At 49.4% G+C, this 16586-nt stretch overlaps 1 protein-coding gene across 1 annotated transcript in view; it reads left to right on the top strand.

Annotated features, from left to right (window-relative positions):
* Positions 1-1123: 1123 nt before the first annotated feature.
* The window catches only part of CAPN12 (calpain 12), a 30448-nt gene continuing 14985 nt past the window's right edge, over positions 1124-16586 (top strand). Inside the window, exons 1-8 of the mRNA XM_038767667.1 lie at positions 1124-1369; positions 1990-2059; positions 6368-6486; positions 6583-6716; positions 11815-11989; positions 12204-12278; positions 13127-13212; positions 14090-14164. Of these exons, the coding sequence (XP_038623595.1) occupies positions 1124-1369; positions 1990-2059; positions 6368-6486; positions 6583-6716; positions 11815-11989; positions 12204-12278; positions 13127-13212; positions 14090-14164 (980 nt within the window). The remainder of the gene's footprint in view (positions 1370-1989; positions 2060-6367; positions 6487-6582; positions 6717-11814; positions 11990-12203; positions 12279-13126; positions 13213-14089; positions 14165-16586) is intronic.

Here is a 16586-nt window from a genome sequence, read left to right as displayed (position 1 = left end):
AATCGTATTTATTGAGCACTTACTGTGTGCAGAGCACTGTACTAAGCACTTGGGAAGTACAAACTGGCAACATATAGAGACAGTCCCTACCCAACAGTGGGCTCACAGTCTAAAAGGGGGAGACAAAACCAAACATACTATAATAAAATAAATAGAATAGATATGTACAAGTAAAATAAATAAATAAATATTTATTTATTTATGGTTCATTCAGTTCATCCTCCAAGGCCCGAGCATCCTGGCCCCGCGACCTTGCACGGGGCTTCGAGGCGGCTGTCCAGGAGTCGTCCACCACCTCCCAATGATGGGCTCACAGTCTAGAAAGGGGAGTCAGATGAGAGGATTGGTTTTTTGATTCATGTTTAAAAGTGGGAGGCAGACGACAAAACACGTAGACAGGTGTCAAAACGGTCAGAATAAATAGGATTATAGGCTCCAGGCCTCAGTGGTTCATTCAGTTCATCCTCCAAGGCCCGAGCACCCTGGCCCCGCGGCCTTGCACAGGGCTTAGAGACGGCTGTCCAGGAGTCGTCCACCACCTCCCAATGATGGGCTCACAGTCTAGAAAGTGGAGACGACAAGAGAGGATTGGTTTTTTGATTCACGTTTAAAAGGGGGGAGGAAGACGACAAAAGTAGACAGGTGTCAAAACGGTCAGAATAAATAGGATTATAGGCTCCAGGCCTCAGTGGTTCATTCAGTTCATCCTCCAAGGCCCGAGCATCCTTGCCCCGCGGCCTTGAACGGGGCTTAGAGACGGCTGTCCAGGAGTCGTCCACCACCTCCCAATGATGGGCTCACAGTCTAGAAAGTGGAGACAGACAAGAGAGGATTGGTTTTTTGATTCACGTTTAAAAGGGGGGAGGAAGACGACAAAAGTAGACAGGTGTCAAAACGGTCAGAATAAATAGGATTATAGGCTCCAGGCCTCAGCGGTTCATTCAGTTCATCCTCCAAGGCCCGAGCTTCCTGGCCCCGCGGCCTTGCATGGGGCTTCGAGACGGCTGTCCGGGAGTCGTCCACCACCTCCTCCTCCGTCCCGGCCCCTCCCCGGGGTGAGTCAGGCCCCTCCTCGGCGGGGTTATAAGGCCCCAGTGGGGTCCACCCCCGGCCAGCGGCACCCATGGCTCCCCAGGGCATTACCATCCGGCTGCTGCCGGACCCCGAGGATGACAAGCCCGCGTGCTGCCCCGCGACGGAGCCGGCGCCGTTCCGCGGCCAGCGCTACCACCAGCTGCGGGCGGCCTGCCTGGGGACCGGGGGGCTCTTCTGCGACCCCTGTTTTCCCCCCGGGCCGGACACGCTGGGCTACGACCAGCTGGGCCCCGGCTCCGAGAAGGCCAAGGGCGTGGAGTGGCTGAGGCCGCACGTGAGAGGGCAAGGGGGGACCCGGCCGGCCTAGACCCTGGAAAGGGAGGGGGATGCGGGCGGTTGGACTGGTGGAGGGGGGCACAGCTTCCTCCTTGGCTTCCCTGGTGAGGCCTTCCCAACCTCTTTCCCCCGGGGGCAGAACTAGGAAGCCGCTCTGCTTGGGATTTTATTCTGTTAGTATGTTTGGTTTTGATCTCTGTCTCCCCGTTTTAGACTGTGAACCCACTGCTGGGTAGGGACTGTCTCTAGATGTTGCCAACTTGGACTTCCCAAGCGCTTAGTCCGGTGCTCTGCACACAGTAAGCGCCCAATAAATACGATTGATGATGATGATTGGGGGGGTCCTGGGATGAGGCCTCTCTGCCCTTCCCACCCGCCCCCGTCGCCCAACCTGCCCAGTCCGGCCCTGCCCGTCCTCGCCTCCCTGCCTTGTTGGGTGCTTGCCCCACGCGACTTTACGAGCCCCTTTCATCTCCCAGCCCTGAGCGTCCCCCATTATTCGCCCGGGGAGGGACGGGGCCCCAACCCTGATGGGGCAGGGACTCGGGGGAGACCCCCCCAGCCCTGGCCGCCCTCCCCCCGGGGCCCTGAGGGTCAAAACTCTGGCCCTCTCCTCAGGAGATTTGCCCGAACCCCCTGTTCGTCTGCGAGGACATGAGCCGCACGGACGTTTGCCAGGGGAGTCTAGGTAAGAGGCCCCCAGCGCCGTCTCCACCTCCAACCCCAGGGTCCTCTCAGATCCTCCAAATAATAATAATAATAATGTTGGTATTTGTTAAGCACTTACTATGTGCAAAGCACTGTTCTGCCAACTTGGACTTCCCAAGCACTTAGTGCAGTGCTCTGTACACAGTAAGCGCTCAATAAATACGATTGAATGAATGAATGAATAAGCAGTGGTAGGGACCGTCTCTATATGTTGCCAACTTGGGCTTCCCAAACGCTTAGTGCAGTGCCCTGCAAACAGTAAGCGCTCTATAAATATGATTGATTGAATGAATGAATGAATAGGTACTGGTAGGGACCGTATCTATATGTTGCCAACTTGGACTTCCCAAGCGCTTAGTGCAGTGCTCTGCACACAGTAAGCGCTCAATAAATATGATTGAATGAATGAATGAATAAGCGCTGGTAGGGACTGTCTCTATATGTTGCCAACTTGGGCTTCCCAAGTGCTTAGTACAATGCTCTGCGTACAGTAAGTGCTCAATAATTACGATTGAATGAATGAATGAATAAGCGCTGGTAGGGACCGTCTCTATATGTTGCCAACTTGGGCTTCCCAAGTGCTTAGTACAGTGCTCTGCGCACAGTAAGGCTCAATAAATACGATTGAATGAATGAACTTGGACTTCCCAAGTGCTTAGTACAGTGCTCTGCACACAGTAAGCGCTCAATAAATATGATTGATGATTGATTGACTGAATGAATAAGCGCTGGTAGGGACCGTCTCTATATGTTGCCAACTTGGACTTCCCAAGCGCTTAGTACAGTACTCTGCACACAGTAAGGCTCAATAAATACGATCGAATGAATGAACTTGCACTTCCCAAGTGCTTAGTACAGTGCTCTGCACACAGTAAGTGCTCAATAAATACAATTGATTGATTGAATAAATAGGTGCTGGTAGGGACCGTCTCTATATGTTGCCAACTTGGACTTCCCAAGTGCTTAGTACAGTGCTGTGCACACAGTAAGCGCTTAATAAATATGATTGAATGAATGAATGAATAAGCACTGGTAGGGACCGTCTCTATATGTTGCCAACCTGGGCTTCCCAAGCGCTTAGTACAGTGCTCTGCACACAGTAAGGCTCAATAAATACGATTGAATGAATGAACTTGTACTTCCCAAGTGCTTAGTGCAGTGCTCTGCGCACAGTAAGCGCTCAGTAAATACGATTGATTGAATGAATAAGCGCTGGTAGGGACCGTCTCTATATGTTGCCACCTTGGACTTCCCAAGCGCTTAGTACAGTGCTCTGCACACAGTAAGCGCTCTGTAACCTCCCCAGCGCTTAGAACAGTGCTTTGCATATAGTAAGCGCTTAATAAATGCCATCATTATTATTATTATTATAAATACGATCGAATGAATATTTAAAGGACATCTGTAAGACCGTGTTGAAAATACAATTAAGACTTTCCTCTTGGCTGGGTCATCGCAACACTACGTTAAGAAATCTCTGGACCGCGTTAACAGCCATTGGAAAACGTTTAGTCCATATTGGCTATTCTATTTGAAGCAGCGTGGCTCAGTGGAAAGAGCCCGGGCTTGGGAGTCAGAGGTCATGGGTTCGAATCCCGGCTCCGCCACAGGTCTGCTGTGTGACCTCGGGCAAGTCACTCAACTTCTCTAAGCACTTAGTCCAGTGCTCTGCACACAGTAAGCACTCAATAAATACAATTGAATGAATCTGTAAAATGGGGGTGAAGACTGTGAGCCCCCCGTGGGACAACTTGATCACCTCGTATCCCCCCTCAGCGCTTAGAACAGTGCTCTGCACACAGTAAGTGCTTAACAGATGCCATTATTATTATTATTATTGTTATTTATTTTGTTAATGAGCCCACTGTTGGGTAGGGACCGTCTCTATATGTTGCCAACTTGTACTTCCCAAGAGCTTAGTCCAGTGCCCTGCACACAGTAAGCGCTCAATAAATACGATCGAATGAATGAATGCATATAGCTTGAATTCTCTTTGTTCTGACGATTTTGACACCTGTCCACATGTTTCATTTTGTCGTCTGTCTCCCCCTTCTAGACTGGGAGCCCGTTGTTGGGGAGGGACTGTCTCTCCATGTTGCCAGCTTGGACTTCCCAAGCGCTTAGCCCAGTGCTCAGCATACAGTAATAATAATAATAATAGCATTTATTAAGTGCTTACTATGTGCAAAGCACTGTTCTAAACGCTGGGGAGTTTACAAGGTGAGCAGGTTGTCCCACGGGAGGCTCACAGTCTTAATCCCCATTTTATAGATGAGGGAACTGAGGCCCAGTGAAGTGACTTGCCCAAAGTCACACAGCTGACAAGTGGTGGAGCTGGGATTTGAACCCATGACCTCTGACTCCAAATCCCGGGCTCTTTCCACTGAGCCACAGTGCTTCAGTAAATGCTCAGTAAATATGATTGGATTCTCCCCCACACCCCCACCACCCCTGCCCCTCCTCCCCCGTCTTCCCCACTTTCATTCATTCAGTCATGTTTATTGAGCGCTTACTGTGTGCAGAGCACTGTACTAAGCGCTTGGGAAGTCCAAGTTGGCAACATAGAGAGACGGTCCCTACCCAACATTCATTCATTCATTCATTCAATCGTATTTATTGAGCGCTTACTGTGTGCAGAGCACTGGACTAAGCGCTTGGGAAGTCCAAGTTGGCAACATAGACAGACGGTCCCTACCCAACATTCATTCATTCATTCAATCGCATTTATTGAGTGCTTACTGTGTGCAGAGCACTGGACTAAGTGCTTGGGATGTCCAAGTTGGCAACACAGAGAGACGGTCCCCACCCAACATTCATTCATTCATTCAATCGTATTTATTGAGCACTTACTGTGAGCAGAGCACTGGACTAAACGCTTGGGAAGTACAAGTTGGCAACATAGAGAGATGGTCCCTACCCAACATTCATTCATTCAGTCAATTGTATTTATTGAGCGCTTCCTGTGAGCAGAGCACTGGACTAAGCGCTTGGGAAGTCCCAGTTGGCAACATAGAGAGACGATCCCTACCCACAGTCATTCATTCATTCAATCGTATTTATTGAGCGCTTACTGTGCACACAGCACTGGACTAAGCGCTTGGGAAGTCCAAGTTGGCAACGTAGAGAGATGGTCCCTACCCAACATTCATTCAGTCATTCAGTCAATCATATTTATTGAGCGCTTCCTGTGTGCAGAGCACTGGACTAAGCGCTTGGGAAGTCCAAGTTGGCAACATAGACAGACGGTCCCTACCCAACATTCATTCATTCATTCAATCGTATTTATTGAGCGCTTCCTGTGAGCAGAGCACTGGACTAAGCGCTTGGGAAGTCCAAGTTGGCAACATAGAGAGATGGTCCCTACCCAACATTCAATCATATTTATTGAGCGCTTCCTGTGAGCAGAGCACTGGACTAAGCGCTTGGGAAGTCCAAGTTGGCAACATACAGAGACGGTCCCTACCCAACATTCATTCATTCAGTCAATCGTATTTATTGAGCGCTTCCTGTGAGCAGAGCACTGGACTAAGCGCTTGGGAAGTCCAAGTTGGCAACATAGAGAGACGGTCCCTACCCATCATTCATTCATTCATTCAATCGTATTTATTGAGCGCTTCCTGTGAGCAGAGCACTGGACTAAGCGCTTGGGAAGTCCAAGTTGGCAACATAGAGAGACGGTCCCTACCCAACATTCATTCATTCATTCAATCGTATTTATTGAGCGCTTCCTGTGAGCAGAGCACTGGACTAAGCACTTGCGAAGTCCAAGTTGGCAACATAGAGAGACGGTCCCTACCCAACATTCATTCATTCATTCAATCGTATTTATTGAGCGCTTCCTGTGAGCAGAGCACTGGACTAAGCGCTTGGGAAGTCCAAGTTGGCAACATAGAGAGACGGTCCCTACCCAACATTCATTCATTCATTCAATCGTATTTATTGAGCACTTACTGTGAGCAGAGCACTGGACTAAGCGCTTGGGAAGTCCAAGTTGGCAACATAGAGAGACGGTCCCTACCCAACATTCATTCATTCATTCAATCGTATTTATTGAGCGCTTCCTGTGAGCAGAGCACTGGACTAAGCGCTTGGGAAGTCCAAGTTGGCAACATAGATGGTCCCCACCCAACATTCATTCATTCACTCAATCGTATTTCTTGAGCGCTTCCTGTGTGCAGAGCACTGGACTAAGCGCTTGGGAAGTCCAAGTTGGCAACATGGAGAGACGGTGCCTACCCACCAGCGGGCCAGTTGACCCCAAGCCCCGTCCATCCGTCCGTCCCCTCAGGTAACTGCTGGTTCCTGGCGGCGGCGGCCTCTCTCACCCTGTACCCGAGGCTCCTGGAGCAGGTGGTGCCCGTCGGGCAGAGCTTCCAGCAGGACTACGCGGGCATCTTCCACTTCCGGGTGCGGTGGGAGCCGAGGGGCTGGCGCGGACGGGATGGGGGACACCGGGGTCGGGGCCCGGACCTCCATCCTCCGGCTCCATCCTCCGTCCTCCAGCTGTGGCAGTTCGGGCGCTGGGTGGACGTGGTGGTGGATGACCGGTTGCCGGCCAAGGAGGGGAAGCTGCTCTTCGTGCGCTCGGCCCAGCGCCGGGAGTTCTGGGCTTCGCTGCTGGAGAAGGCCTACGCCAAGTGAGACCCCCCCGCAGCCCCGGCCCCCGCATCCCACCCTCATCCAACCCCCCGGGCCTCCTTCGTTCATCCAGCCATTCAATCGCATTTATTGAGTGCTTACTGTGTGCAGAGCACTGGACTAAGCGCATTTATTGAGCGCTTATTGTGTGCAGAGCACTGGACTAAGCGCAATTATTGAGCACTTACTGTGTGCAGAGCCCTGGACTAAGCACATTTATTGAGCACTTACTGTGTACAGAGCCCTGGATTAAGCGCAATTATTGAGCGCTTACTGTGTGCAGAGCCCTGGACTAAGCACATTTATTGAGCACTTACTGTGTACAGAGCCCTGGATTAAGCACATTTATTGAGCACTTACTGTGTGCAGAGCACTGGACTAAGCTCATTTATTGAGCGCTTACTGTGTGCAGAGCACTGGTCTAAGTGCATTTATTGAGTGCTTACTGTGTGCAGAGCACTGGACTAAGCGCATTTATTGAGCACTTACTGTGTGCAGAGCCCTGGAGTAAGCGCATTTATTGAGCGCTTACTGTGTGCAGAGCCCTGGAGTAAGCGCATTTATTGAGCGCTTACTGTGTGCAGAGCACTGGACTAAGCGCATTTATTGAGCGCTTATTGTATGCAGAGCACTGGTGCTTACTGTGTGCAGAGCGCTGAACTAAGCACATTTATTGAGCACTTACTGTGTGCAGAGCCCTGGACTAATGCATTTATTGAGTGCTTACTTTGTGCAGAGCACTGGTCTAAGCACATTTATTGAGTGCTTACTGTGTGCAGAGCACTGGACTAAGCGCATGTATTGAGCGCTTACTGTGTGCAAGAGCACTGGACTAAGCTCATTTATTGAGCGCTTACTGTATGCAGAGCACTGGACTAAGCACATTTATTGAGCACTTACTGTGGGCAGAGCCCTGGACTAAGCACATTTATTGAGCACTTACTGTGTGCAGAGCACTGAACTAAGCACATTTATTGAGCACTTACTGTGTGCAGAGCCCTGGACTAAGCGCATTTATTGAGCGCTTACTGTGCACAGAGCACTGGACTAACCACAGGTATTGAGCATTTACTGTGTGCAGAGCACTGGACTAAGCGCATTTATTGAGCACTTACTGTGTGCAGACACTGAACTAAGAACATTTATTGAGTGCTTGTAGAGTGCAGAGCACTGGTGCTTACTGTGTGCAGAGCACTGGACTAAGCACATTTATTGAGCACTTACTGTGTACAGAGCCCTGGACTAAGCGCATTTATTGAGCGCTTACTGAGTGCAGAGCACTGGACTAAGCACATTTATTGAGCGCTTATTGTGTGCAGAGCACTGGCGCTTACTGTGTGCAAAGCACTGGACTAAGCGCATTTATTGAGCGCTTACTGTGTGCAGAGCTCTGGACTAAGCACATTTATTGAGCACTTACTGTGTGCAGAGCACTGGTGCTTACTGTGTGCAGAGTGCTGGACTAAGCGCATTTATTGAGCTCTTACTGTGTACAGAGCCCTGGACTAAGTGCATTTATTGAGCGCTTACTGTGTGCAGAGCACTGGACTAAGCACATTTATTGAGCGCTTATTGCGTGCAGAGCACTGGCGCTTACTGTGTGCAAAGCACTGGACTAAGTGCATTTATTGAGCACTTACTGTGTGCAGAGAACTGGACTAAGTGCATTTATTGAGCACTTACTGTGTGCAGTGTGCAGAGCACTGGACTAAGTGCATTTATTGAGCACTTACTGTGTGCAGAGCACTGGACTAAGCACATTTATTGAGCACTTACTGTGTGCAGAGCACTGGTGCTTACTGTGTGCAGAGTGCTGGACTAAGCGCATTTATTGAGCACTTACTGTGTACAGAGCCCTGGACTAAATGCATTTATTGAGCACTTACTGTGTGCAGAGCACTGGACTAAGTGCATTCATTGAGCGCTTATTGCGTGCAGAGCACTGGTGCTTACTGTGTGCAAAGCACTGGACTAAGCACATTTATTGAGCGCTTACTGTGTGCAAAGCACTGGACTAAGCACATTTATTGAGCGCTTACTGTGTGCAGAGAACTGGACTAAGTGCATTTATTGAGCGCTTACTGTGTGCAGTGTGCAGAGCACTGGACTAAGTGCATTTATTGAGCGCTTACTGTGTGCAGAGCACTGGACTAAGCACATTTATTGAGCGCTTATTGTGTGCAGAGCACTGGCGCTTATTGTGTGCAGAGCACTGGACTAAGCGCATTTATTGAGCACTTACTGTGTGCAGAGCACTGGACTAAGCACATTTATTGAGCACTTACTGTGTGCAGAGCACTGGACTAAATGCATGTATTGAGTGCTTACTGTGTGCAGAGCACTGGACTAAGTGCATTTATTGAGTGCTTATTGTGTGCACAGCACTGGACTAAGCACATTTATTGAGCACTTACTGTGTGCAGAGCACTGGACTAAGCGCTTGGGAAGTACAAGTTGGCAACATCTAGAGACGGTCCCTACCCAACAACGGGCTCTTCAATAAAGCTTTTAAGTGCGGGAGCATAACTGTCTGTCGGGTAAATACGTCGACGGAAAACACCGACAGATATTCATTCATTCATTCATTCAATCGTATTTATTGAGCGCTTACTGTGTGCAGAGCACTGGATGGCATCTCTCTGCTTAAAGCATCCAGTGATAATTAGGATGGAGTCCTCAGCCTAGACTGGTTTCACCCGTGTTTAAGGGAGGACCAATCTGTACTGACCTACTTCATCACCATCATCAATCGTATTTATTGAGCGCTTACTGTGTGCAGAGCACTGGACTAAGCGCTTGGGAAGTCCAAGTTGGCAACATCTAGAGACAGTCCCTACCCAACAGTGGGCTCACAGTCTAAAAGGGGGGAGACAGAGTACAAAACCAAACATACTAAGCCCAAGCGCTTAGTACAGAGAAGCACCATACATAGAGAAGCAGCGTGGCTCAGTGGAAAGAGCCCGGGCTTTGGAGTCAGGGGTCATGGGTTCAAATCCCGGCTCTGCCAACTGTCAGCTGGGTGACTTTGGGCAAGTCACTTCACTTGTCTCCCCCTTCTAGACGGTGAGCCCACTGTTGGGTAGGGACCGTCTCTATGTGTTGCCAACTTGGACTTCCCAAGCGCTTAGTACAGTGCCCTGCACACAGTAAGCGCTCAATAAATACGATTAATTGATTGATTCTCTGTGCCTCAGTTACCTCCTCTGTAAAATGGGGATGAAGACTGTGAGCCCCCCCGTGGGCCAACCTGATCACCTTGTATCCTCCCCAGCACTTAGAACAGTGCTTTGCACATAGCAAGCGCTTAATAAATGCCATTATTATTATTATTACAGCGCTCTGCACACAGTAAGCGCTCCAATAAAAACGATTGAATGACCTTCCTGTCTCTGATCCCTTCTCTTAATCACATTCATTCATTCAATCGTATTTATTGAGCGCTTACTACATGCAGAGCACTGGACTAAGCGCTTGGGAAGTCCAAGTTGGCAACATCTAGAGACAGTCCCTACCCAACAGTGGGCTCACAGTCTAGAAGGGGGAGACAGAGAACAAAACAAAACATCTTGACAAAATAAAATAAATAGAATAAAGACGTACAAATTAATTCATTCATTCATTCAATCGGATTTATTGAGCGCTTACTGTGTACATTCTGTAAGGGGAGGCGGGGTGAGCTGCTACTTCTAGACCGTGAGCCCGCTGTTGGGTCGGGACCGTCTCTCTACGTTGCCAACTTGGACTTCCCAAGCGCTTAGTCCGGTGCTCTGCACCCAGTAAGCGCCCAGTTGGGTAGGGATTGTCTCTATATGTTGCCAACTTGTACTTCCCAAGCGCTTAGTGCAGTGCTCTGCACACAGTAAGCGCTCAATAAATGCGATTGATTGATTGAATGAGTGAATTCGAACACCACCATTAACTTCAGGATAATGGCCCAAGCGCTTAGTACAGTGCTCTGCACACAGTAAGCGCTCAATAAATACGATTGAATGAGTGAATTCGAACACCACCGTTAACTTCAGGATAATGGCCCAAGCACTTAGTACAGTGCTCTGCACACAGTAAGCGCTCAATAAATACGATTGAATGAGTGAATTCGAACACCATCGTTAACTTCAGGATAATGGCCCAAGCGCTTAGTACAGTGCTCTGCACACAGTAAGTGCTCAATAAATGCGATTGATTGATTGAATGAGTGAATTCGAACACCACCATTAACTTCAGGATAATGGCCCAAGCGCTTAGTACAGTGCTCTGCACACAGTAAGCGCTCAATAAATACGATTGAATGAGTGAATTCGAACACCACCATTAACTTCAGGATAATGGCCCAAGCGCTTAGTACAGTGCTCTGCACACAGTAAGCGCTCAATAAATACGATTGATTGATTGATTGAATGAGTGAATTCGAACACCACCATTAACTTCAGGGTAATGGCCCAAGCGCTTAGTCCAGTGCTCTGCACACAGTAAGCGCTCAATAAATACAATTGATTGATTGATTGAATGAGTGAATTGGAACACCACCATTAACTTCAGGATAATGGCCCAAGCGCTTAGTACAGTGCTCTGCACACAGTAAGCGCTCAGTAAATACGATTGAATGAATTCGAACACCACCGTTAACTTCAGGATAATGGCCCAAGCACTTAGTACAGTGCTCTGCACACAGTAAGCGCTCAATAAATACAATTGATTGATTGATTGAATGAGTGAATTCGAACACCACCATTAACTTCAGGATAATGGCCCAAGCGCTTAGTCCAGTGCTCTGCACACAGTAAGGGCTCAATAAATACGATTGATTGATTGAATGAGTGAATTCGAACACCACCATTAACTTCAGGATAATGGCCCAAGCGCTTAGTCCAGTGCTCTGCACACAGTAAGGGCTCAATAAATACGATTGATTGATTGATTGAATGAGTGAATTCGAACACCACCATCAACTTCAGGATAATGGCCCAGTGGGGGTGCCCCTCTGCGCCCCCCCTCCGGACCCCAATGTCCCTCCTAGGGGGTCCAGGAAGACTGGGATCGGTGGGAGGGCGGTTGGGAAGGAGGGAAGGCCTCTACAGAGCCCCGGCCTCTCCCCAGGCTCCACGGCTCCTACGAGGTGATGCGGGGCGGCCACATGAACGAGGCCTTCGTGGACTTCACGGGCGGCGTGGGCGAAGTGCTGTACCTGCATCGGGACCCCCCGACTCCCGGCCTCTTCCCTGCCCTGCGTCATGCCCTCGCCAAGGAGTCCCTGGTCGGGGCCACGGCGCTGGTGAGCCTGGGGCCACCGGGGTGGGCAAATCAATCAATCAATCAATCAATCAATCCATCGTATTTATTGAGCGCTTACTGGGTGCAGAGCACTGGACTAAGCACTTGGGAAGTCCAAGTTGGCAACGTAGAGAGACGGTCCCAGGGTGGTGGGGCGGCGGGGGGTCGAAGCCGGGGGTCCCACGCGTGGGGCTGCCGGCACGTTCTCCCCCCAGAGTGACCGTGGCGAGTATGAGACGGAAGAAGGGCTGGTCAGGGGGCACGCCTACTCCGTCACGGGGACCCACAAGGTGAGAGGACTGAAAGTCCGGCGGCGGGCTGAAGTAATAATAATAATAATGGCATTTGTTAAGCGCTTACTATGTGCCAAGCACTGTTCTAAACACTGGGGAGGTTACAAGGTGGTCAGGTTGGCCCACGGGGGGCTCACAGTCTTCATCCCCATTTGACAGACGAGGGAACCGAGGCCCAGAGAAGTGAAGCGACTCGCCCAAAGTCACACAGCAGACATGTGGGGGAGCTGGGATTAGAACTCATGGCCTCTGACTCAATCAATCAATCGCTTAGTCCAGTGCTCTGCACACAGTAAGCGCTCGATAAATACGATTGATGAATCAATCGTATTTATCGAGCGCTTACTGTGTGCAGAGCACTGGACTAAGCGCTTGGGAAGTCCAAGTTGGCAACATATAGAGACGGTCCCTACCCAACAGTGGGCTCACAGTCTAAGAGGGGGAGACGGAGAACAAAACCGAACATACTAACAAAATAAAATAAATAGAATAGATATGTACAAGTAAAATAAATGGAGTAATAAATCTGTACAAACATATATACATATATACAGGTGCTGTGGGGATGGGAAGGAGGTAAGGCAGGGGGGATGGAGAGGGAGAGGAAGGAGGGGGCTCAGTGTGGGAAGGCCTCCTGGAGGAGGTGAGCTCTCAGTAGGGCCTTGAAGGGAGGAAGAGAGCGAGCTTGGCGGATGGGCAGAGGGAGGGCATTCCAGGCCTGGGGGATGACGTGGGCCGGGTATTTATTGTACAAGAAAAATAAATAAATAAATAGAGTAATAAATATGTACAAACATATAGACATATATATGTTAATACCGTCTGACCCTGTGTCCCCCGTCCAGATGTCCCTGGGCTTCACCAAAGTGCGGCTGTTGCGGCTCAGAAATCCGTGGGGCCGTGTGGAATGGAAGGGAGCGTGGAGTGACGGGTGAGCGGGGCCCGTGTCGGCGAGAGAATAATAATAATAATAATAATAATGATGGCATTTGTTAAGCACTTACTATGTGCAAAGCACTGTTCTGAGCACTGGGAGGGGATACAAGGTGATCAGGTTGTCCCACGTGGGGCTCACAGTCTTAATCCCCATTTTACAGATGAGGGAACTGAGACTCAGAGAAGTCAAGTGACTTGCCCAAGGTCACACAGCTGACAAGTGGCGGAGTCGGGATTCGAACCCATGAGCTCTGACTCCAAAGCCCGGGCTCTTTCCACTGAGCCACGCTGAATAGACGGGACGGGGAGGTGGCTCTGATTGTTGGAGGGTAGAAACGGGGAGCTGGGGCTGGAAGGGGTTAGCTGGGAGTATATGTTGCCAACTTGTGCTTCCCAAGCGCTTAGTCCAGTGCTCTGCACACAGTGAGCGCTCAATAAATAAGAGAAGCAGCGTGGCTCAGTGGAAAGAGCTCGGGCTTTGGAGTCAGAGGTCATGGGTTCAAATCCCGGCTCCACCAATTGTCAGCTGTGTGACTTTGGGCAAGTCACTTCACTTCTCTGGGCCTGTCACCTCATCTGTAAAATGGGGATGAAGACTGCGAGCCCCCCCCATGGGACAACCTGATCACCTTGTAACCTCCCCAGCGCTTAGTACAGTGCTTTGCACATACTGAGCGCTTAATAAATGCCATCATCATCATCATCATCAATGAATATGATTGATTGATGGATTATAGGGTGGCGCGGTGGGGAGGAGGAGGAGGAGCTGGATGTTCTGGGAAGGGTGCTGGGTGCTGGGCCCGGCTGGAGGGTGGGCCTAGGGGGGCTGAGGTGGTCCCAGGGGCCTGTACTGACCCCAGCCCCCTCCCCAGGTGTCCTCGCTGGTCAGCCCTGCCCCCCGAGTGGCGGGCGGCACTGCTGGTGAAGAAGGAGGACGGAGAGTTCTGGTGAGGACAGGGGCAAGGGGTCGGCCCCACGGGGAAAACCAACGGGGCGAGAGGCCGGGCCTCCTCTCCTCCTCCCCATCCGCCCCCGTCCTACCTCCTTCCCCTCCCCACAGCACCTGTATAGATGTTTGTACAGATTTATTACTCTATTTGCTTGCACATATTTACTATTATATTAATTTTGTTAATGACGTGCATCTGGCTTTCTTTCTACTTGTTCTGACGACTTTGACACCCGTCCGCATGCTTTGTTTTGTCGTCTGAGGACACTCCCCGGGCCCCTTCCCCAGCCTGGCCCAGGCCCCCGCCAATACCCAGACCCCCCTCCCGGAGCGAGAGGCTACCTTGCTGGTTCCCCCGCTTCCATTATTATTATTATTATTATTATTATTATTATTATTATTATTCCCCTCTTCTCTTGCCACTTCATCTGTTGACCACCTGTCCGTCCGTCTGATTTTGATTTTAGGAGGCCTTCCCAGACTAAGCCCTCTCCTTCCTCTCCCCCTCCTCCCCGCCTTACCTCCTTCCCTTCCCCACAGCACCTGTATATATGGATATATGTTTGTATGTATTTATTACTCTATTTATTTTATATGTACGTATTTATTCTATTTATTTTATTTTGTTAATATGTTTTGTTCTCTGTCTCCCCCTTCTAGACTGCGAGCCCACTGTTGGGGAGGGACCGTCTCTATGTGTTGCCAACTTGGACTTCCCAAGTGCTTAGTACAGTGCTCTGCACACAGTAAGCGCTCAATAAATACGATTGATTGATTGACTGATTGATTGTCCGTCTCCCCCTTCTATCAAGCAATCAATCAATCGTATTTATGGAGCGCAGGCCTACCTTGCTGGTTCCCCCGCTTCCATCATCATCATTATTATTATTGTTATTATTATTATTATTATTATTAATATTATTCCCCTCTTCTCTTGCCACTCCGGCTGTTGCCCGTCTGTCCGTCCATCTGTTTGATTTTTGATTTTAGGAGGCCTTCCCAGACTGAGCCCCCTCCTTCCTCTCCCCCTCTTTCCCCCCTGCCTCACCTCCTTCCCTTCCCCACAGCACCTGTATATATGTGTATATGTTTGTATGTATTTATTACTCTATTTATTTATTTTATATGTACGTATTTATTCTATTTATTTTATTTTGTTAATATGTTTTGTTTTGTTCTCTGTCTCCCCCTTCTAGACTGTGAGCCCGCTGTTGGGGAGGGACCGTCTCTATGTGTTGCCAACTTGGACTTCCCAAGCGCTTAGTACAGTGCTCTGCACACAGTAAGCGCTCCATAAATACGATTGATTGATTGGTTGATTGTCCGTCTCCCCCTTCTATCAAGCAATCAATCAATCGTATTTATGGAGCGCTTACTGTGTGTAGAGCACTGTACTTGGGAAGTACAAGTCGGCAAGTCTTGTACAAGTCTTGTAATAATAATAATAATAATAATGATGATGGCATTTATTAAGCGCTTACTATATGCAAAGCACTGTTCTAAGCGCTGGGGAGGTTACAAGGTGGTCAGGTTGTCCCACGGGGGGCTCACAGTCTTAATCCCCATTTTACAGATGAGGGAACTGAGGCCCAGAGAAGTAAAGTAACTTGCCCAAAGTCACACAGCTGACAACTGGCGGAGCCGGGATTTGAGCCCATGACATCTGACCCCAAAGCCCCCCGCTGGGTAGGGACCGTCTCTATATGTTGCCAACTTGGACTTCCCAAGCGCTTAGTCCAGTGCTCTGCAATCAATCAATCAATCAATCGTATTTATTGAGCGCTTACTGTGTGCGGAGCACTGGACTAAGCGCTTGGGAAGTAGAAGTTGGCAACATATAGAGACGGTCCCTACCCAACAGTGGGCTCACAGTCTAAAAGGGGGAGACAGAGAACAAAACCAAACATACTAACAAAATAAATAGAATAGATATGCACAAGTAAAATAAATAAATAAATAAATAGAGCAATAAATCTGTACAATCAGTCAATCAATCAATCATATTTATTTATGAGCGCTTACTGTGTGCAGAGCACTGGACTAAGTGCTTGGGAAGTAGAAGTTGGCAACATCTAGAGACAGTCCCTACCCAACAGTGGGCTCACAGTCTTAAAGGGGGAGACAGAGAACAAAACCAAACATACTAACAAAATAAAATAAATAGAATAGATATGTACAGGTAAAATAGAGTAATAAATATGTACAAACATATACCCATATATACAGGTGCTGTGGGGAAGGGAAGGAGATAAGATGGGGGGATGGAGAGGGGGGTGAGGGGGAGAGGAAGGAAGGGGCTGAGTGTGGGAAGGCCTCCTGGAGGAGGTGAGCTCTCAGTAGGGCCTTGAAGGGAGGAAGAGAGGTAGCTTGGCGGATGGGCAGAGGGATTGGGGGCATTCCGGGCCCGGGGGAGGACGTGG

This window comes from Tachyglossus aculeatus, chromosome 26, assembly GCF_015852505.1.
Source record: "Tachyglossus aculeatus isolate mTacAcu1 chromosome 26, mTacAcu1.pri, whole genome shotgun sequence".
Taxonomy (NCBI): domain Eukaryota; kingdom Metazoa; phylum Chordata; class Mammalia; order Monotremata; family Tachyglossidae; genus Tachyglossus; species Tachyglossus aculeatus.
Note: the sequence above shows the minus strand (reverse complement) of the source record. Positions and strands in the feature narration are given on the sequence as shown.